Source organism: Rhinoraja longicauda, chromosome 24, assembly GCF_053455715.1.
Source record: "Rhinoraja longicauda isolate Sanriku21f chromosome 24, sRhiLon1.1, whole genome shotgun sequence".
Lineage (NCBI taxonomy): Eukaryota > Metazoa > Chordata > Chondrichthyes > Rajiformes > Arhynchobatidae > Rhinoraja > Rhinoraja longicauda.
This window is the reverse complement of record NC_135976.1, coordinates 31299912-31318830: the sequence shown is the minus strand read 5'-3', so window position 1 is coordinate 31318830 and position 18919 is coordinate 31299912. Positions and strand designations below refer to the sequence as shown.

The 18919-nt window shown below is 48.8% G+C and overlaps 1 protein-coding gene across 1 annotated transcript in view; it reads right to left on the bottom strand.

The window, feature by feature from the left end:
* Nucleotides 1-478: 478 nt before the first annotated feature.
* Nucleotides 479-18919, bottom strand: part of ren (renin) — a 33227-nt gene continuing 14786 nt past the window's right edge. The window contains exons 4-9 of the mRNA XM_078420467.1: nucleotides 16951-17069; nucleotides 14202-14398; nucleotides 13684-13806; nucleotides 7705-7849; nucleotides 1498-1596; nucleotides 479-640 (exon numbers count right to left, since the gene is read on the bottom strand). Of these exons, the coding sequence (XP_078276593.1) occupies nucleotides 479-640; nucleotides 1498-1596; nucleotides 7705-7849; nucleotides 13684-13806; nucleotides 14202-14398; nucleotides 16951-17069 (845 nt within the window). The remainder of the gene's footprint in view (nucleotides 641-1497; nucleotides 1597-7704; nucleotides 7850-13683; nucleotides 13807-14201; nucleotides 14399-16950; nucleotides 17070-18919) is intronic.

Genomic DNA, 18919 nt, shown 5'->3' with positions numbered 1-18919 from the left:
GACCCCCTTCCCCCAAAATTTTCTATCGACCCACTCTGCCTGAACCCTTCATGATTTTAACTTAAACTGTAAATTGTCCCTAGTATGTGTGTGTGTGTAGGACTCGGTGGGCCAAACATAGAAGATAGGTGCAGGAGGAGGCCATTCGGCCCTTCGAGCCAGCACCGCCATTCATTGTGATCATGGTGGATCATCCACAATCAGTAACCTGTGCCTGCCTTCTCCCCAAAGGGCCTGTTTCCACGCTGTATCTCTAAACTAAACTAAACTAAAATGATAAATTGTTGGTAGTGTGTGTAGGATAGTGTCAGAGTGCAGGGATCGCTGGTCGGCACGGGCTCGGTCAGCCACAGGGACCTGTTTCCTCGCTACATTTCCAAACTAAACTAAACTAAACTACAGTGATTAAATGAACTGGGAAGTGTAAGACCACTGGAAGGAACTAAGCCACTTAGTCCCATGCCCCACTGGTCCTGGTTTAAACCGCCTGGGCAAAGCCTATTCTGCAGTTCTTGTGGTCGAACTTGGTGTAGTACCGGCCAATGAAGCTGGCGCCAAGGATCCACAGAGGCCCGACGGGCGGAGTGATGTCAAGACCCACGAAGGCAACTATGCACTCGTCCTCCCCGTAATGTGACACCTGTAAACGAGGACAGAACGCAGATTAGACCACTTGGCACACAATCTTTCCAAACCTGGTTTCTCATCGTTGAGTGGTGCAGCGTTAGAATCGCTGCCTCACAGTGCCAGAAACCATAAGATCATTAGGTCATGAGTGATAGGAGCAGAATTAGGCCATTCGGCCCATCGAATCTACTCCACCATCCAATCATGGCTGATCTATCTAACCCACAAGTTCCTGCGTTTCTCCCCATAGCCCCTGACACCCGTCCTAATCAAGAAACCAGGTTCCATCCTGACCACGGTTGCCGTCTGTACGGAGTTTGTACGTTCTCCCCGTGACCGCGTGGGTTTTCCCCGGGTGCTCCGGTTTCCTCCCGCACTCCAAAGATGTGCAGGTTTGTAAGTTCATTGGTTTCTGGAAATTGGAAATTGACCCTAGTGTGCAGGATAGTGCAAGTGTCCAGGGATCGCTGGTCGGCATGAACTCAGTGGGCCAAAGGGCTTGTTTCCACACTGTATCTCGAACGTCTAAAGAAAGCTTTTTCATCACGCCGAAACAGGTCCTTCGGCCCACCGAGTTCGTGCCAACCAGCGATCCCCGCACGCTAACACTACCCTGCACGCACACTGGGGGCAATTTTACGATTATACTGAGCCAATTTACCCACAGATTTACCCGTCTCAACTAGCGCCTCTGGCAGTTCGTTGCATGCTCCCACCCCCACCCCCCCTCTGAGAGAACGATCGTGTTTAGCATGGGATTGTTTCCACGCGGTGTCTCCAAACACACGCCCTGCGTTTCAACAAAATGGTGGCGCGGGATCCTGAAACAACAATGGGTCAACATCGCATCCACAGATTATCGGAACTCACCTTCGTAATGTAGTCCTCACCCTTCATCAGGTAATTCTTTCCTCCCAGGTTAAACGAGATGTGAGGCAAGGTTTGGATTTGGTCGCAGTCAACGATGAACTGCACATGAAACAAAGAGTGGAACAGCCAGGTTAGATTTGCAACACCTCAGCATCACCTTCCCTCCGTTTCCATCTTCCTCTTGCATTGCATCAATCCATTCTCGCTTTCCCCCTGACTTTCCTTTCACGCGCCCTAACTACCGCCCGTATCTCTCGTTCCCCTGACTCTCAGTCTGAAGGAAGGTCTCGATCCGAAAACGTGCAGTGTAGGTTTACTGGGTTAATTCCCGGAATGGCGGGACTGTCATGTGTTGAAAGACTGGAGCGGCTAGGCTCGTATACACTTGAATTTAGAAGGATGAGAGGGGATCTTATCGAAACGTATAAGATTATTAAGGGGTTTAGATTTTAGATTTGAGATTTAGAGATACAGCGCAGAAACAGGCCCTTCGGCCCACCGGGTCCGTGCCGCCCAGCGATCCCCGCACATTAACACTATCCTACACCCACTAGGGACAATTTTGTACATTTGCCCAGCCAATTAACCTACATACCTGTACGTCTTTGAAACGTGGGAGGAAACCGAGGAACTTGGAGAAAACCCACGCAGGTCACGGGGAGAACGTACAAACTCCGTACGGACGGCGCCCGTAGTCGGGATCGAACCTGAGTCTCCGGCGCTGCATTCGCTGTAAGGCAGCAACTCTACCGCTGCGCCACCATGCCGACATGGGTTGGACACCTTAGAGGCAGGAAACATGTTCCCAATGTTGGGGGAGTCCAGAACCAGGGGCCACAGTTCAAGAATAAGGGGTAGGCCATTTAGAACTGAGATGAGGAAAAACTTTTTCAGTCAGAGAGTTGTGAATCTGTGGAATTCTCTGCCTCAGAAGGCAGTGGAGGCCAATTCTCTGAATGCATTCAAGAGAGAGCTAGATAGAGCTCTTAAGGATAGCGGAGTCAGGGGGTATGGGGAGAGGGCAGGAACGGGGTACTGATTGTGAATGATCAGCCATGATCACATTGAATGGTGGTGCTGGCTCGAAGGGCCAAATGGCCTCCTCCTGCACCTATTGTCTATTGTCTATTGTCTATTGTCACCTATTCCCGTTTCTCCAGAGATGCTGCCTGAGTTACTCCAGTGTTTTGTGTCTATCTTCGGTTTAAACCAGTGTCCGCAATCCTTCCTACACATTACGCTTCCTCCCCTCTCCATAAATTAGGTATTTTTTTATTTCAAATGCTTCAACTTTAGACTTTGCTCCCCGTTTGGCCTGCCGAGTCCGTGCCAACCCGTGCCAATAGTACACTAACAGGGATCATTTACAAATTTTTACTGAAGCCAGTTAATGTACAAAACCTGTAGGTCTTTGGAGCGCGGGGGAAAACCGGAGCCTATGGAGAAAACCCACGCAGGTCACGGGGAGAACGTACAAACTCCATACAGACAGCACCAGTATTCAGGATCGAACCTGGGTCCCTGGCGCTGTGAGGCAGCAGCTCTACCACTGTACCAGTTGGGGAGAAAGACAATAGACAATAGGTGCAGGAGTAGGCCATTCGGCCCTTCGAGCCAGCACCACCATTCAATGTGATCATGGCTGATCATTCTCAATCAGTACCCCGTTCCTGCCTTCTCCCCATACCCCCTGACTCTGCTATCCTTAAGAGCTCTATCTAGCTCTCTCTTGAATGTATTCAGAGAATTGGCCTCCACTGCCCTCTGAGGCAGAGAATTCCACAGATTCACAACTCTCTGACTGAAAAAGTTTTTCCTCATCTCAGTTCTAAATGGCCTACCCCTTATTCTTAAACTGTGGACCCTTGTTCTGGACTCCCCCAAACATTGGGAACATGTTTCCTGCCTCTAACGTGTCCAACCCCTTAATAATCTTATACGTTTCGATAAGATCCCCTCTCATCCTTCTAAATTCCAGTGTATACAAGCCTAGTCGCTCCAGTCTTTCAACATGTGACATAAGAGATGGGAAGGGCTTAGATTTTAATGATCATTTTTGTTCATTCAGCCTTCCATCTTTCATAGTTTCTGGGTTTTTCCCCCTTCACTCAGTCTAACCTCCAGCATTATCTCATGTTACTTTCCTTTTCCAACGTCCAGTTTTTTTGTTTCTGTTTGACTTTTGCTCGCTTCTGTTTTCTGGAATGATTAGAACAGAGTTTTGATTGATCCGTGGAGAGATACAGCGTGCAAACAGGCCCTTCGGCCCACCGGGTCCATGCCCGCCCATCGATCGCCTGTTGATGTTATCCCGCCGTCTCATCTACCCTCTGCACTCAGAGACCAACAACCTACAAACCGGATTTATTCACAAAATGCTGGAGTAACTCAGCAGGTCAGGCAGCATCTCAGGAGAGAAGGAATGGGTGACGTTTCATGTCGAGACCCTTCTTCAGTCTCAGGGTAGAAATAGATGGCACGGAGGCGCGGCGGTAGAGTTGCTGCCGCACGGCGCCAGAGACACGGGTTCCATCCTGACCACGGGGGGGGGGGGGGGGCGCCTGTAACGGAGTTTGTACGTTCTCCCCGTGACCTCGTGGGTTTTCCTCCGGGTGCTCCGGTTTCCCCCCCCCCACACTCCAAAGACGTGCGGGTGTGCAGGTTAATGTATCCATGGTGAGCGTGCGTGTAGGATGGATATCTAGAGTCGGGGTGATCGTTGGTCGGCTAAGACCATCGTCTTCTGAAGAGCAATTTGGGGGATTGGCGCCAAACGGTGGCCTTATGACGGGAAAGTCGGACACTGCAAACTGAATGAAGAAATAAATAAAGCAGGCGATGGTGCTTCCATGCCTGATTACCAGGAAGTACACTTATTGATCTTGATCATGTGTACAATGTAAGGCTGCATTGTCTGACGCACTCACATGTGTCACGTTGGAAATCCAGGTGAAAGGAACTGCATTTCTGATTAATAAATAACAAATCAGTCACAGACACGGTTCCTGAGCATGTGAGCTAATAGATCAGTTGAAAGACTGGAGCGACTAGGCTTGTATACACTAGAATTTAGAAAGACGAGAGGGGATCTTATCGAAACGTATAAGGTTATTAAGGTTATTAAACTTCTCCATCAGTCTGAAGAAGGGTCTCGACCCGAAACGTCACCCATTCCTTCTCTCCCGAGATGCTGCCTGACCTGCTGAGTTACTCCAGCATTTTGTGAATAAATCGATAAGGCTTGTATACACTGGAATTTAGAAGGATGAGAGGGGATCTTATCGAAACGTATAAGATTATTAAGGGGTTGGACACGTTAGAGGCAGGAAATATGTTCCCAATGTTGGGGGAGTCCAGAACAAGGGGCCACAGTTTAAGAATAAGGGGTAGGCCATTTAGAACTGAGATGAGGAAAAACCTTTTCAGTCAGAGAGTTGTGAATCTGTGGAATTCTCTGCCTCAGAAGGCAGTGGAGGCCAATTCTCTGACTGCATTCAAGAGAGAGCTGGATAGAGCTCTTAAGGATAGCGGAGTCAGGGGGTATGGGGAGAAGGCAGGAACGGGGTACTGATTGAGAATGATCAGCCATGATCACATTGAATGGCGGTGCTGGCTCGAAGGGCCGAATGGCCTCCTCCTGCACCTATTGTCTATTGTCTATTGTCTCATAATTATAGACGGCAGATTTTGCAAATGTTAACTTTCCTCGCATGTTTACTGACAAGATGAAAAACAGCCCCCTCATATATATTTTTTGGTCGTCCTGATTACTTTACTTCTTGGTAGGTAACTTTTAAAGTTTTGTCGATAATAACATACGCTCAATTGTGTGGGAAGGAACTGCAGATGCTGGTTTACACTGAAGATAGACGCAAAATGCTGGAGTAACTCAGCGGGACGGGCAGCATCACTGGAGGGAAGGAATGGGTGACATTAGAAACATAGAAACATAGAAAATAGGTGCAGGAGTAGGCCATTCGGCCCTTCGAACCTGCACCGCCATTCAATATGATCATGGCTGATCATCCAACTCAGTATCCCGTACCTGCCTTCTCTCCACACCCCCTGATCCCTTTAGCCACAAGGGCCACATCTAACTCCCTCTTAAATATAGCCAATGAACTGGCCTCAACTACTTTCTGTGGCAGAGAATTCCACAGACTCACCACTCTCTGTGTGACATTTCGGGTCGAGTCCCTTCTTCAGACAGTCTGAGGCTCGACCCGAAATGCCACCCTTTCCTTCTCTCCGGAGATGCTGCCTGTCCCGCTGAGTTACTCCAGAATTTTGTGTGTATCCACAATATATACTCATCCGGACTGTCAAAGCAGCCACAGCCAGACATCAAAACAGGTTTTTTTTCACGAGTGATGGTTCTACTCGATAACCAAAGTCTGTAGTCTCTTTCTTGCTTGGGTTTATTTTCACCCACATGTTTAGACCGTAATGGTGTAAATCCTTCTTGTGTTGATGTGGTTATGCTTTATTCTTCATTGTTAACTGTTTGATTGTGTTGTCATTTGTGAGCGGGGCACCAAGGCACATTCCTTGTATCTGCACGTACTTGGCCAATAAACTTATTCATCATTTTCTGTAACTGGCTCTCTAACTCAAGCCCATAACTCAAGCGTTATTGCTCTCACACATCTAGTTCAGTTTGGTTTAGTTTAATTTAATTTAGTTTAGTTTAGTTTAAAGATACAGCGTGGAAACGGGCCTTTCAGCCCACCGACCAACGATCCCCACACACTTACGCCATCCTACACAAACTACGGATCGCTTACAATTGTACCAATCCAATGAACTTACAAACCTGGACGTCTTTAGAGTGCGGGAGGAAACCTGAGATCCCGGAGAAAACCCACGCAGGTCACGGGGAGAACGTACAAACTCCGCACAGACGGCACCCGTGGTCAGGATGGAACCCTGGTCTCTATCATATCATATCATATATATACAGCCGGAAACAGGCCTTTTCGGCCCACCAAGTCCGTGCCGCCCAGCGATCCCCGTACATTAACACTATCCTACACCCACTAGGGACAATTTTTACATTTACCCAGCCAATTAACCTACATACCTGTACGTCTTTGGAGTGTGGGAGGAAACCGAAGATCTCGGAGAAAACCCACGCAGGTCACGGGGAGAACGTACAAACTCCTTACAGTGCAGCACCCGTAGTCAGGATCGAACCTGAGTCTCCGGCGCTGCATTCGCTGTAAAGCAGCAACTCTACCTCCGCGCCACCGTGCCGCCCCTAGTGAACCTCTACCGTGTGAGGTGAAACAACTATAACACTGACTCGTAGATGCAGGGAACTGCAGATGCTGGTTTACAAAAAAAAAGACACAAAGCGCTGGAGTAGAGGGGGAAGAGTTTAACGGAGACGTGTGGGGCAGTTTTTTAAAATGCAGAGAGTGGTGGGGTCTGGAACCCGTGGCCAGGGGTGGTGGTGGCCTGGTAACTAAAGTAAACCCGGTAAATCCAGGCAGCATCTTGGTGGATCATTTCTGCACCCTTTCCAACGTAACGACATCCATCTTGCAGCCGTGGAGCCAGAGGTGGATGGGAAATGTCCAGGCCCGGTTTAGAGGGATACTAGACCAAGTGGACCCGTTGGGCACAAACCTCTCCTGCATTGGTGCAGCACCCTGTCCTCCCCCCTCCCCTCTGTCCTCAAACCCCCCCTCCCCTCTCCCCCACTCCCCCCTTCCCCCCTCCCCTCCTCCTCCTCAACTTTAAAATGTGAATAACTTAAAAAATATAACACCGATTTCAATAAAACTACTTGCATTATCACTAAAGTGACGACGGTGAGTAAGGTGGGCCTAAAATTGTCGCGCTATCGTGTACCGTTTTGGCTGAAGTTCAGTCACAAACAAGATAACAAACGAGAGTTTTAGTATATAGGTGGGCCAACACACAGGCAGGTGGGACTAGTGGAGATGGGACACGTTGGCCGGCGTGGGCAAGTTGGGCTGAAGGGCCTGCATCACTCGATGACTCTATGGTCATGTGGTGTCCAGATACCTATGGTATGGTCCAACAGACGACTTGGTCATGATGTCCCAATTTTTTACACCCAACATCTTCCCCAATGAAGGCAAGCGAGCCAGATGCCTTCGACACCACCCCGCCCACTTGGCCCGCCACGCTCACGTGGGGAACCACCCCAAATGAACTAGCAGTGCCCGGTGCAAGCCTTACCGGCCCCTCTGCCGGCGGCGTGGCCCCGATGGCGTGGAATATGGTCAAGATATCTTCAGCTGGCCCATTGATGTAGGAGGAACCTGTGTCTATAATGGCAGCACACCCTTCAGTGCACAGTGTCAGCTCCCCGTTGATGGAAATCCTGGAGGCAAAAAAAAAAGGAAAAACAGAAATTAATGCGGATTCCCTTCCCCCAGCAACGATGAAATCAAAGTTAGGAACCCCGGTCCGAGTTAAGGTCATCAGGTGATAAGGGATGGGAGTAGAATTAGGCCATTCGACCCATCAAGTCTACTCCGCCATTCAGTCATGGTCGATCTATTTAACCCCATTCTCCTGCCTTCTCCCCCATAACCTCTGACACCCGCACTAAGTAAGAAGTTAGGGCGTGCAGCGTAGGTTCACTAGGTTAATTCCCGGAATGGCGGGACTATCATATGTTGAAAGTTTTTCAGTCAGAGAGTTGTGAATCTATGGAATTCTCTGCCTCAGAAGGCAGTGGAGGCCAATTCTCTGAATGCATTCAAGAGAGAGCTGGATAGAGCTCTTAACGATAGCAGAGTCAGGGGGCATGGGGAGAAGGCAGGAACGGGGTACTGATTGAGAATGATCAACCATGATCACATTGAATTGCGGTGCTGGCTCGAAGGGCCGAATGGCCTCTTCCTGCACCTATTGTCTATTGTCTATTGAAAGACTGGGCTTGTATACACTGGAATTTAGAAGGATGAGAGGGGATCTTATCGAAACGTATAAGATTATTAAGGGGTTGGACACGTTAGAGGCAGGAAACATGTTCCCAATGTTGGGGGAGTCCAGAACTAGGGGCCACAGTTTAAGAATAAGGGGTAGGCCATTTAGAACGGAGATGAGGAAAAACTTTTTCAGTCAGAGAGTTGTGGAATTCTCTGCCTCAGAAGGCAGTGGAGGCCAATTCTCTGAATGCATTCAAGAGAGAGCTAGATAGGGCTCTTAAGGATAGCGGAGTCAGGCGGTATGGGGAGAAGGCAGGAACGGGGTACTGATTGAGAATGATCAGACATGATCACATTGAATGGCGGTGCTGGCTCGAAGGGCCAAATGGCCTACTCCTGCACCCATTGTCTATTGTCTATTGTCTATTGTCTATTGTCTATTGACCCGAGGGCTCAGAGGAAACCGGAGCACCCGGAGTAAACCCACGCAGTCACAGGGAGAACGTACAAACTCCGCACAGACCGCACCCGTGGTCAGGATCGAACCCGGGTCTCTGGCGCCGTGAGGCAGCAACTCCATCGCTGCGCCACCGTGCCACCGTGCCACCGTGCCACCGTGCCACCGTGCCGCCGTGCCGCCCCGCCCCACTACGCATGATTGCAGTCAAGCCATCCAGGATAAAGGGAATAACATTTAGTGCATGATAAAGTTCAATGAAGACCAATCAAAGATTGTCCAAAGGTCTTCAATCTTTAATCTACACATAGATCGGGCCAACTAAATTGGTAACAGTGCTGAGGAGGAGGAATTCCTGGAATGTATACGGGGTGGGGTTTTAAACCAATATGTAGATGAACCAATTAGAGGGCAGACTATCCTCGGCTGGGCATTGTGTAATGAGGAGGGATTAGTCAGAGATCTTGTTGTGCAAAGCTCCTTCGGGGTAGGGTTTCATGTTTTCATATTGTACGAATCTATTCACATTCAATGTACTGCCCTACCCTGTCATATATTGTACAGTCACCTAGATACTTATTTACTGGACCAGCAATGATTGAGGGTTACAAGTTCAAGTTTCACAATATCGCTGACAATATCAGAGTCATAGAACACGGAAACAGGCCCTTTGGCCCAACTCTTCCGTGCTAAGATGGCCCCATCTAAGCTAGATCCATTTGCTTGCTCTTGGCTCTTATCCCATAAGGTTCAGGGTGGGACGGTGGTGCAGCGGTAGAGTTGCTGCCTTACAGCGCACACAGCGGGTTCGATCCCGACTACGGGCGCCGTCTGTGCGGAGTTTGAACGTTCTCCCCGTGACCTGCGTGGGTTTTCTCCGAGATCTTCGGTTTCCTGCCACACTCCAAAGACGTGCAGGTTAGTAGGTTAATTGGCTTGCTATGTGTAAATCATCCCTAGAGTGTGTAGGATAGGGTTAATGTGTGGGGATCTTTGGTCGGTACGGACTTGGTGGGCCGAAGGGCCTGTTTCCGCGCTGTATCTATAAACTAAACTAAACTAAAAGGACATCTTTATAAGTTGATTGGTGCAGCAAAGGTTGCTATCTCTTAGTTCGACATAACTCGAACACGAGACATAACAACATCACCTTTCACCCAGAGAGTTGTGAATCTGTGGAATTCTCTGCCGCAGAAGGCAGTGGAGGCCAATTCACTGGATGTATTCAAGAGAGAATTAGATAGAGCTCTTAGGGCTAACGGAATCAAGGGATATGGGGAGAAAGCAGGAACAGGGTACTGATTTTGGATGTTCAGCCATGATCATATTGAATGGCGGTGCTGGCTCGAAGGGCCGAATGGCCTACTCCTGCACCTGTTTTCGATGTTTCTATGTTTCTAAGGGTTTCAGCAGAGGATCTCCAACCATGGTCACACATGGACACCATCCTTCATCGGCATCAAAGATAGACACAGAGTGCTGGAGTAACTCAGCAGATCAGGCAGCATCTGTGGAGGACATGGACAGGTGACATTATGGGTCGGGACCCTTCTTCTGACCTCTTCAGATTGACCCCAAGCTTGTTCGCTGCTTGGACTCCAAACTAAAACTCCTTGTTTAACTGATGACTACGAATGATCGTTGAAGCAAACGAATTTTTCCTTTTTTTTTCCTAAAATTGCTTAAAAAATTAACAGCGAGCAGTGGGAACAATAACCATTATCCACTGGAAGTTATCATCAATTCAATGGATTGAATTGGCCACAGCTTCAATGATTCTACTAGACTATGTAGATTTAAAAATGCGAAATACGTGAGACTTTTATTGTTTTGGTGTTGCAGGAACAAGATAGTAAGGCCACACCACACTGGTGTTCGAAGGTACAGCTCCTTTATTTGTTGAGTTCCCCTGTCTGTGCTCTCGTTATCACCTATCCCACAGCCAACAATGGAGCATTGTTCCTCAATGAGGAAGGATATTCTTGCTGTTGAGGGCGTGCAGCGTAGGTTCACTAGGTTAATTCCCGGATTGGCGGGACTGTCATATGTTGAAAGACTGGAGCGACTAGGCTTGTATACACTGGAATTTAGAAGGATGAGAGGGGATCTTATCGAAACGTACAAGGTTATTAATGGGTTGGACACGTTAGAGGCAGGAAACATGTTCCCAATGTTGGGGGAGTCCAGAACAAGGGGCCACAGTTTAAGAATAAGGGGTAGTCCATTTAGAACTGACTACGGGTGCTGCACTGTAAGGAGTTTGTACGTTCTCCCCGTGACCTGCGTGGGTTTTCTCCGAGATCTTCGGTTTCCTCCCACACTCCAAAGACGTACAGGTATGTAGGTTAATTGGCTGGGTAAAATGTAAAAATTGTCCCTAGTGGGTGTAGGATAGTGTTAATGTACGGGGATCGCTGGGCGGCACGGACTTGGAGGGCCGAAAAGGCCTGTTTCCTGCTGTATATATATGATATGATATGATATGATATGAGGAAAAACTTTTTCAGTCAGAGGGTTGTGAATCTGTGGAATTCGCTGCCTCAGAAGGCAGTGGAGGCCAATTCTCTGAATGCATTCAAGAGAGAGCTGGATAGAGCTCTTAAGGATAGCGGAGTCAGGGGGTATGGGGAGAAGGCAGGAACGGGGTACTGATTGAGAATGATCAGCCATGATCACATTGAATGGCGGTGCGTACAGGCTCGAAGGGCCGAATGGCCTCCTCCTGCACCTATTGTCTATTGTAGGCTCCACATTTTTGTTGATTATCATCGCTTTTTGCATGCCTTCCATCCATTTGTCCTAAGCACCGTCCATGTCTCTCGTTCCCCTCTCCCCTGACTCTCACTCTGACGTAGAGTCTCGACCCGAAACGTCACCCATTCCTTTCCTCCAGAGAGGCTGCCCGAGCCTCCGAGTTACTCCAGCTTATTAGGGTCTGTCTTTGGTTTAAACCAAAGGTAATAGGGCAGAGCAAGATAGACCACCCACCCCTAAAAACCGTAGTACGTCACGGCGCCATTTTAGCAGAAACGTGCAGAAACATTTTATAAAAAAATAACAAAAAATCTGTGAATTGATAGATGAGATATATTCACAAAATGCTGGAGTAACTCAGCGGGTCAGGCAGCATCTCGGGAGAGAAGGAATGGGTGACGTTTCGGGTCGAGACCCTTCTTCAGACTGATGTCAGGGGGGGCGGGACAAAGGAAGGATATAGGTGGAGACAGGAAGATAGAGGGAGAACTGGGAAGGGGGAGGGGAAGAGAGGGACAGAGGAACTATCTAAAATTGGAGAAGTCAATGTTACTGTCCCCCCCCCAAAACACTGATTACACTGCGAGAGGCAGAGCGAACGGCGGGTTTTGCTTACTAAAATGGCGGCCGTTCCGCTCCTTTGCGTACTACACTTCAGTATGGGCGATTTCGACGGAGTGGTTCATCTTGTTCCTCTAGTGTCTTTGGTTTAAACCGGCATCTGCTGTTTCTCCCCGCACAGATGGTTTATTAAAACTGGTGCGCACCAGTTAATTGTTGCCTTTAGAGGGTGGTGAATCTGTGGGATTCATTGCCACAGACGGCAGTGGAGGCCAAGTCAGTGGATATGTTTAAGGTGGAGATGGACAGATTCTTGATTAGTACAGGCATCAGGAGTTATGGGGACAAGGCAGGAGAATGGGGATGAGAGGGAGAGAGATAGATCAGCCATGATTAAACGGCAGAGTAGACTTGATGGGCCGAGTGGCCTAATTCTGCTCCTAGAACTTCTGGAGACCAACTCCGTGTGACCTTCCCATTTTGTTATTCCTTTTCTGGATAAGTACAGAATGTTTACAATTATTTTAAAATAACATAAAGCCTTCTGAAGCACACGGCCCATTCCAATTAAACGATCCAGTTGGTTGAATAGAAGAGTTAAACATAAAGCCTTCTGAAGCACACGGCCCATTCCAATTAAACGATCCAGTTGGTTGAATAGAAGAGTTAAACATAAACCTTCTTTCCTTTGAGAGAACTGATCTTTCAATCGTTAACCAACGCCTGTTCGCAGGGCGGCACGGTGGCGCAGTGGTAGAGCTGCTACCTCACAGCGCCAGAGACCCGGGTCCCATCCTGACCACGGGTGCTGTCCGCGTAGAGTTTGCAAGTTCTCCCCGTGACCTACGTGGGTTTTCTCCGGGTGCTCCGGTTTCCTCCCACTCTCCAAAGACCTGCAGGTTTGCAGGTCGATTGGCCGGGTATAATTGTAAATTTCCCCAGTGTGTGTGGGATAGCGTTAGTGTGCGGGGATCACTGGTCGGCGCGGACTCGGTGGGCTGAAGGGCCTGTTTCCGAGCCATATGTCTAAACTAAACGTTTAATTGGCTTCGGTATAGATTGTAAATTGACCCCAGTGTGCGGGATTAGAGTTGGTGTGCGGGGATCGCTGTTCGGTGGGTAAAGAGCCTGTTTTCGCGTCTCATCTCTAAACTGAACCGAACCGAACCAAACCGAACCAAACCAAACCAAACCGAACCGAACCGAACCAAACCAAACCAAACCAAACTAAACCCAACCCAACCCAACCCAACCCAACCCAACCCAACTCAACTCAACTCAACTCAACTCAACTCAACTCAACTCAACCAGACTAAACCAAACTAAACCAGACTAAACTAAACCAAACCAAACCAAACTAAACTAAACTTAACTAAAAGATAGGCTTAAATTAGATAGCCATTTACAGAAAAGGTGAGCATATCTTAACTAAACTAACGAATGAATGAATGAGCGAGCGAGCTCTGGCGTGAATGGGGAATCTCTGCGGAACGATGGAGCCAGACTCACCCCTTCATGCCAATCTGCCAGAAGCCTTTCTTGACCAGCTTCAGGTAGTGGAATTCTCCGGTGTAATAGGACGGGTCGGTGCCTCCCAGGATTAGTTCACCACCGGGTCTCCGGTGCGAATCCCTGCGGGAATCAAGAACACAACGTCAACAGGGCATCAGAACTGTAGGACGTTCCTTACGGAAGGAGATGGGGAGGAATTCCTCTGGTCAGAGGGTGGTGAACCTATGGAATTCATTGCCACTTGTGGAGGCGAAGTCAATGGATATTTTCCAGGCAGAGACAGATAGATTCTTGATCGGTACTTGGCAAGAATGTGCCAGTCTCGGCCTCAAAGATATCCACTGACTTGGCCTCCACAGCTGTCTGTGGCAAAGAGTTCCACAGATTCAACACCCTCTGACTGAAGAAATTCCTCCTTATCTGAGGCTATGGTCCTCTGGTCCGAGACTCTCCCACTTGTGGAAACATGGTCTCCACATTCGCTCGATCCAGGTTTTTCGTGACATATGACTTGCCTGTTGTAGTAAACTGAGAAGACATCTTCACTGAGGATGTGCTGGTCCAGGATCCGTTCAAAGACGGGTTTAATGTCATCGATGGAAATGCTCTGGAACCCCATCCCCAGAACCCCGTCGAACTTGGCGAAGATGAAAGGGTTGGCAGGCAACGAGGTGGCTTCTGCAAAGACCTGGATTACCGGAATATCGGCCAGCTGCCAAACAAGAAGAGCGTGCGTGCATTAGTGTGGGAAGGAACTGCAGATGCTGGTTTAAACCCAAGATAGACACAAAAAGATGGAGTAACTCAGCGGGACAGGCAGCATCTCTGGAGAGAAGGAATGGGTGACGTTTCGGGCCGATACACTTTTTCAGACGTTCATTGGTGAGAGGAGCAGAATTAGGCCATTCTAAGTAGACATAATCTACTCCGCCATTCAGTCATGGCTGATCCATCTCTCCATCCTAATCCCATTCTCCTGCCTTCACCCCATTGGCTTGGTATATTGGTTAAGTGTTAAATATGTGCCTGGTGTGTTTAGACAATAGACAATAGGTGCAGGAGGAGGCCATTCGGCCCTTCGAGCCAGCACAGCCATTCAATGGCTGATCATTCTCAATCAGTACCCCGTTCCTGCTTTCTCCCCATACCCCCTGACTCCACTATCATTAAGAGCTCTATCTATCTCTCTCTTCAATGCATTCAGAGAATTGGCCTCCACTGCCTTCTGAGGCAGAGAATTCCACAGATTTACACCTCTCTGACTGAAAAGGTTTTTCCTCATCTCTGTTCTAAATGGCCTACCCCTTATTCTTAAACTGTGGCCCCTGGTTCTGGACTCCCCCAACATTGGGAACATGTTTCCTGACTCTAACGTGTCCAACCCCTTATACATAGAAACATAGAAACATAGAAACATAGAAAATAGGTGCAGGAGTAGGCCATTCGGCCCTTCGAGCCTGCACCGCCATTCAATATGATCATGGCTGATCATCCAGCTCAGTAGCCTGTACCTGCCTTCTCTCCATACCCCCTGGTCCCTTTAGCAAAAAGGGCCACATCTAACTCCCTCTTAAATATAGCCAATGAACTGGCCTCAACTACCTTCTGTGGCAGAGAATTCCACAGACTCACCACTCTCTGTGTGAAGAAATGTTTTCTCATCTCGGTCCTAAAAGACTTCCCCCTTATCCTTAAGCTGTGGCCCCTAGTTCTGGAGTCCCCCAACATCGGGAACAATCTTCCCGCATCTAGCCTCTCCAACCCCTAAAGAATTTTATATGTTTCTATAAGATCCCCCCTCAGTCTTCTAAATTCCAGCAAGTACAAGCCCAGTCTATCCAGTCTTTCCTCATATGAAAGTCCCGCCATCCCAGGGATAAATCTGGTGAACCTTCTCTGTACTCCCTCTAAGGCTAGAACGTCTTTCCTCAGGTTAGGAGACCAAAACTGCACACAATACTCCAGGTGCGGTCTCACCAAGGCCCTGTACAACTGCAGCAGAACCTCCCTGCTCCTAAACTCAAATCCTCTTGCTATGAATGCCAACATACCATTCGCTTTCTTCACTGCCTGCTGCACCTGCATGCTTGCTTTCAATGACTGGTGCACCATTACACCCAGGTCACGTTGCATCTCCCCTTCTCCCAATCGGTCACCATTCAGGTAATACTCTGCTTTCCTGTTCTTGCTGCCAAAGTGGATAACCTCACATTTATCCACATTATATTGCATCTGCCATGCATTTGCCCACTCGCCTAATCTATCCAAGTCACTCTGCAGCCTCCTAGCATCCTCCTCGCAGCTAACACTGCCACCCAGCTTCGTGTCATCCGCAAACTTAGAGATGTTGCATTCAATTCCCTCGTCCAAATCATTAATATACACTGTAAATAACTGGGGTCCCAGCACTGAGCCTTGCGGTACCCCACTAGTCACTGCCTGCCATTCCGAAAAGGACCCGTTTATTCCTACTCTTTGCTTCCTGTCCGCCAACCAATTTTCTATCCACCTCAACACTGAACCCTCAATACCGTGTGCTTTAAGTTTGTACACCAATCTCCTATGTGGGACCTTGTCGAAGGCCTTCTGAAAGTCCAGATATAACACATCGACTGGTTCTCCCTTATCCACTCTACTAGTTACATCCTTGAAAAATTCTATAAGATTCGTCAGACATGATTTGCCTTTGGTAAATCCATGCTGACTTTGTCCGATGATTTCACCACTTTCCAAATGTAATGCTATCACATCTTTAATAACTGACTCTAGCATTTTCCCCACTACCGATGTTAGGCTAACTGGTCGATAATTCCCCGTTTTCTCTCTCCCTCCCTCTACGTTTCGATAAGATCCCCTCTCATCCTTCTAAATTCCAGTGTATACAAGCCCAGTCGTTCCAGTCTTTCAACATAGGATAGTGTTCGATCCTGACCTCGGGCGCAGTCCGTGTGGGCTTTGCATGTTCCCCCCGCGACCACGTGGGTTTCCTCCGGGGACTCCGGTTTCCTCCCACACTCCAAAGACACACAGGTTTGTAGGTTAATTGGCTTGGTATAAATGTAAACACTTGTCCCTAGTGCGTGTAGGATGGTGTTAGCGTGCGGGGATCGCTGGTCGGCGCTGACTCGGTGGGCCGAAGGGCCTGTTTCCACGCTGTATATGTAAACGAAACTAAACAAAGCAATCTTAAATAAAAGGCATCTATAAGCTAACCGAACTTCCTTTTCTCTGTAAGACACGCGTGATAAGCTGCTTGCTTCTCACCATTACAATATCTTGACTGAGAACACCCTTCACGCGGCCAGTCCCGTATTGAATAGCAAATCCTTTTCCATTGGCTTCGTACGTGGTTGAAATGGAGGAGTTATATCTGTCATGGGATTCTGCAAAACAAAATAACACAAAGTGCTTTCGAGCAAGAAAGGACACAAAGTGCTGGAGTAACTTCGGCTCGGTGGCGCAGCGGTAGAGTTGCTGCCTCGCAGCGCCAGAGACCCGGGTTCGATCCTGACTACGGGGGTGCTGCCTGTACGGAGTTTGTACGTTCTCCCCGTGACCCGCGTGGGTTTTCTCCGGGTGCTCCGGTCTCCTCCCGCACTCCAAAGACGTGCAGGTTTGTAGGTTAATTGGCTTTGGTAAATTGTCCCTAGTGTGAAGGACAGAACTAATTCACGGGTGATGGTTGGTCGGCGTGGCTGTGCCGAAGGCCCTGTGTTTCCACGCTGCATCTCTAAACCAAACTAAACTAATACTCCGGCACTTGGAACCATTTGAGGTCTATCTCAATCTACGACTGGTGGGTAGCGCCATCCAGTGGCTACATTGTGCTGAACCGAGCAAAACATTTGGATTGAGACACAAAGTGCTGGTGTAACTCAGCAGGTCAGGCAGCATCCCTGGAGAACGTGGATGGGCGACATTTCAAATCAGTAAGGGCCACCTAGCTATCTTCTCTAGAGGTGCTGACTGACCTGCTAAGTCTATCTTGTACGGAAACATCACAGTCTGGTTTGGAAACCTGTGGAATTCTCTGCCTCAGAAGGCAGTGGGGGCCAATTCTCTGAATGCATTCAAGAGAGAGCTAGATAGAGCTCTTAAGGATAGCGGAGTCAGGGGGTATGGGGAGAAGGCAGGAACGGGGGGGGGGGGGGGGTACTGATTGAGAATGATCAGCCATGATCACATTGAATGGCGGTGCTGGCTCGAAGGGCCGAATGGCCTCCTCCTGCACCTATTGTCTATTGTCTATTGGGAACAGCTCTGCCCAGGACAGGAAGGCCCTGCGGAGAGTAGTGCGTTCAGCTGAACGCACCATGGGAACTACACTCGCCCCCCTGCAGGACCTATACATCAGGAGATGCAGATCCAGAGCAAGCAACATTATGGGGGACCCCTACCACCCCAGCAACGGACTGTTCCAGCTGCTACGGTCAGGCAAACGCCTCCGCTGTCACGCTGTGAAAACAGAGGATGAGATGGAGTTTCTTCCCACAGGCCATCAGGACTGATAACTCTGCAGCATCTGCAGTTCCACCCTACACATCCCTGGGGAACGTGGACAGGGGACTAATTTAATTTACTGTGCTAATTTATTTTTTGTGTTAATTTTTTTTTTCTATTCTGTTTTGTAGTTTAGCACAATCCGCAGGCGTGGCCACTTTCATTTCACTGCACATCTTGTATATATATGTGACAAGTAGACTTGACTTGACTTGACCTCAGTGTACTGAATGCTGTGCCCTTCATGAGTTACCTGTGCACTGTGGACCTGTTGATTGTACGTGCAGGTAGACACAAAAATGCTGGAGTAACTCAGAGGGTCAGGCAGCATCTCTGGAGAGAAGGAATGGGTGACGTTTCGGGTCGAGATTGAAGGGTCGAAGGGTGAAAAGGCAATGGGTGGAGGGAGGAAAGGCAAGTCAAAGACCATGAGTGGCCAACGTCACCTGTTCGGTTCAGAGACACCGCATGGAAACAGGCGTGTCGGCCCACCGAGTCCGCGCCGCCCATCGATCACCCGTTCACCTCAGTTCTATGTTATCCTACTTTCTCGTCCACTCCCCTACACACGAGGGGCATATTTGTGGCCGACATCGCTGCCGTTTGGATGTGGATAAGTGTGAGGTTGTGGTGAAGTGTGAGGTGTCAAGTTAGGAAAAGGGGACGTACAACGAGGTCTGGGTGTCCTAGTGCATCAGTCACTGAAAGGAAGCATGCAGGTACAGCAGGCAGT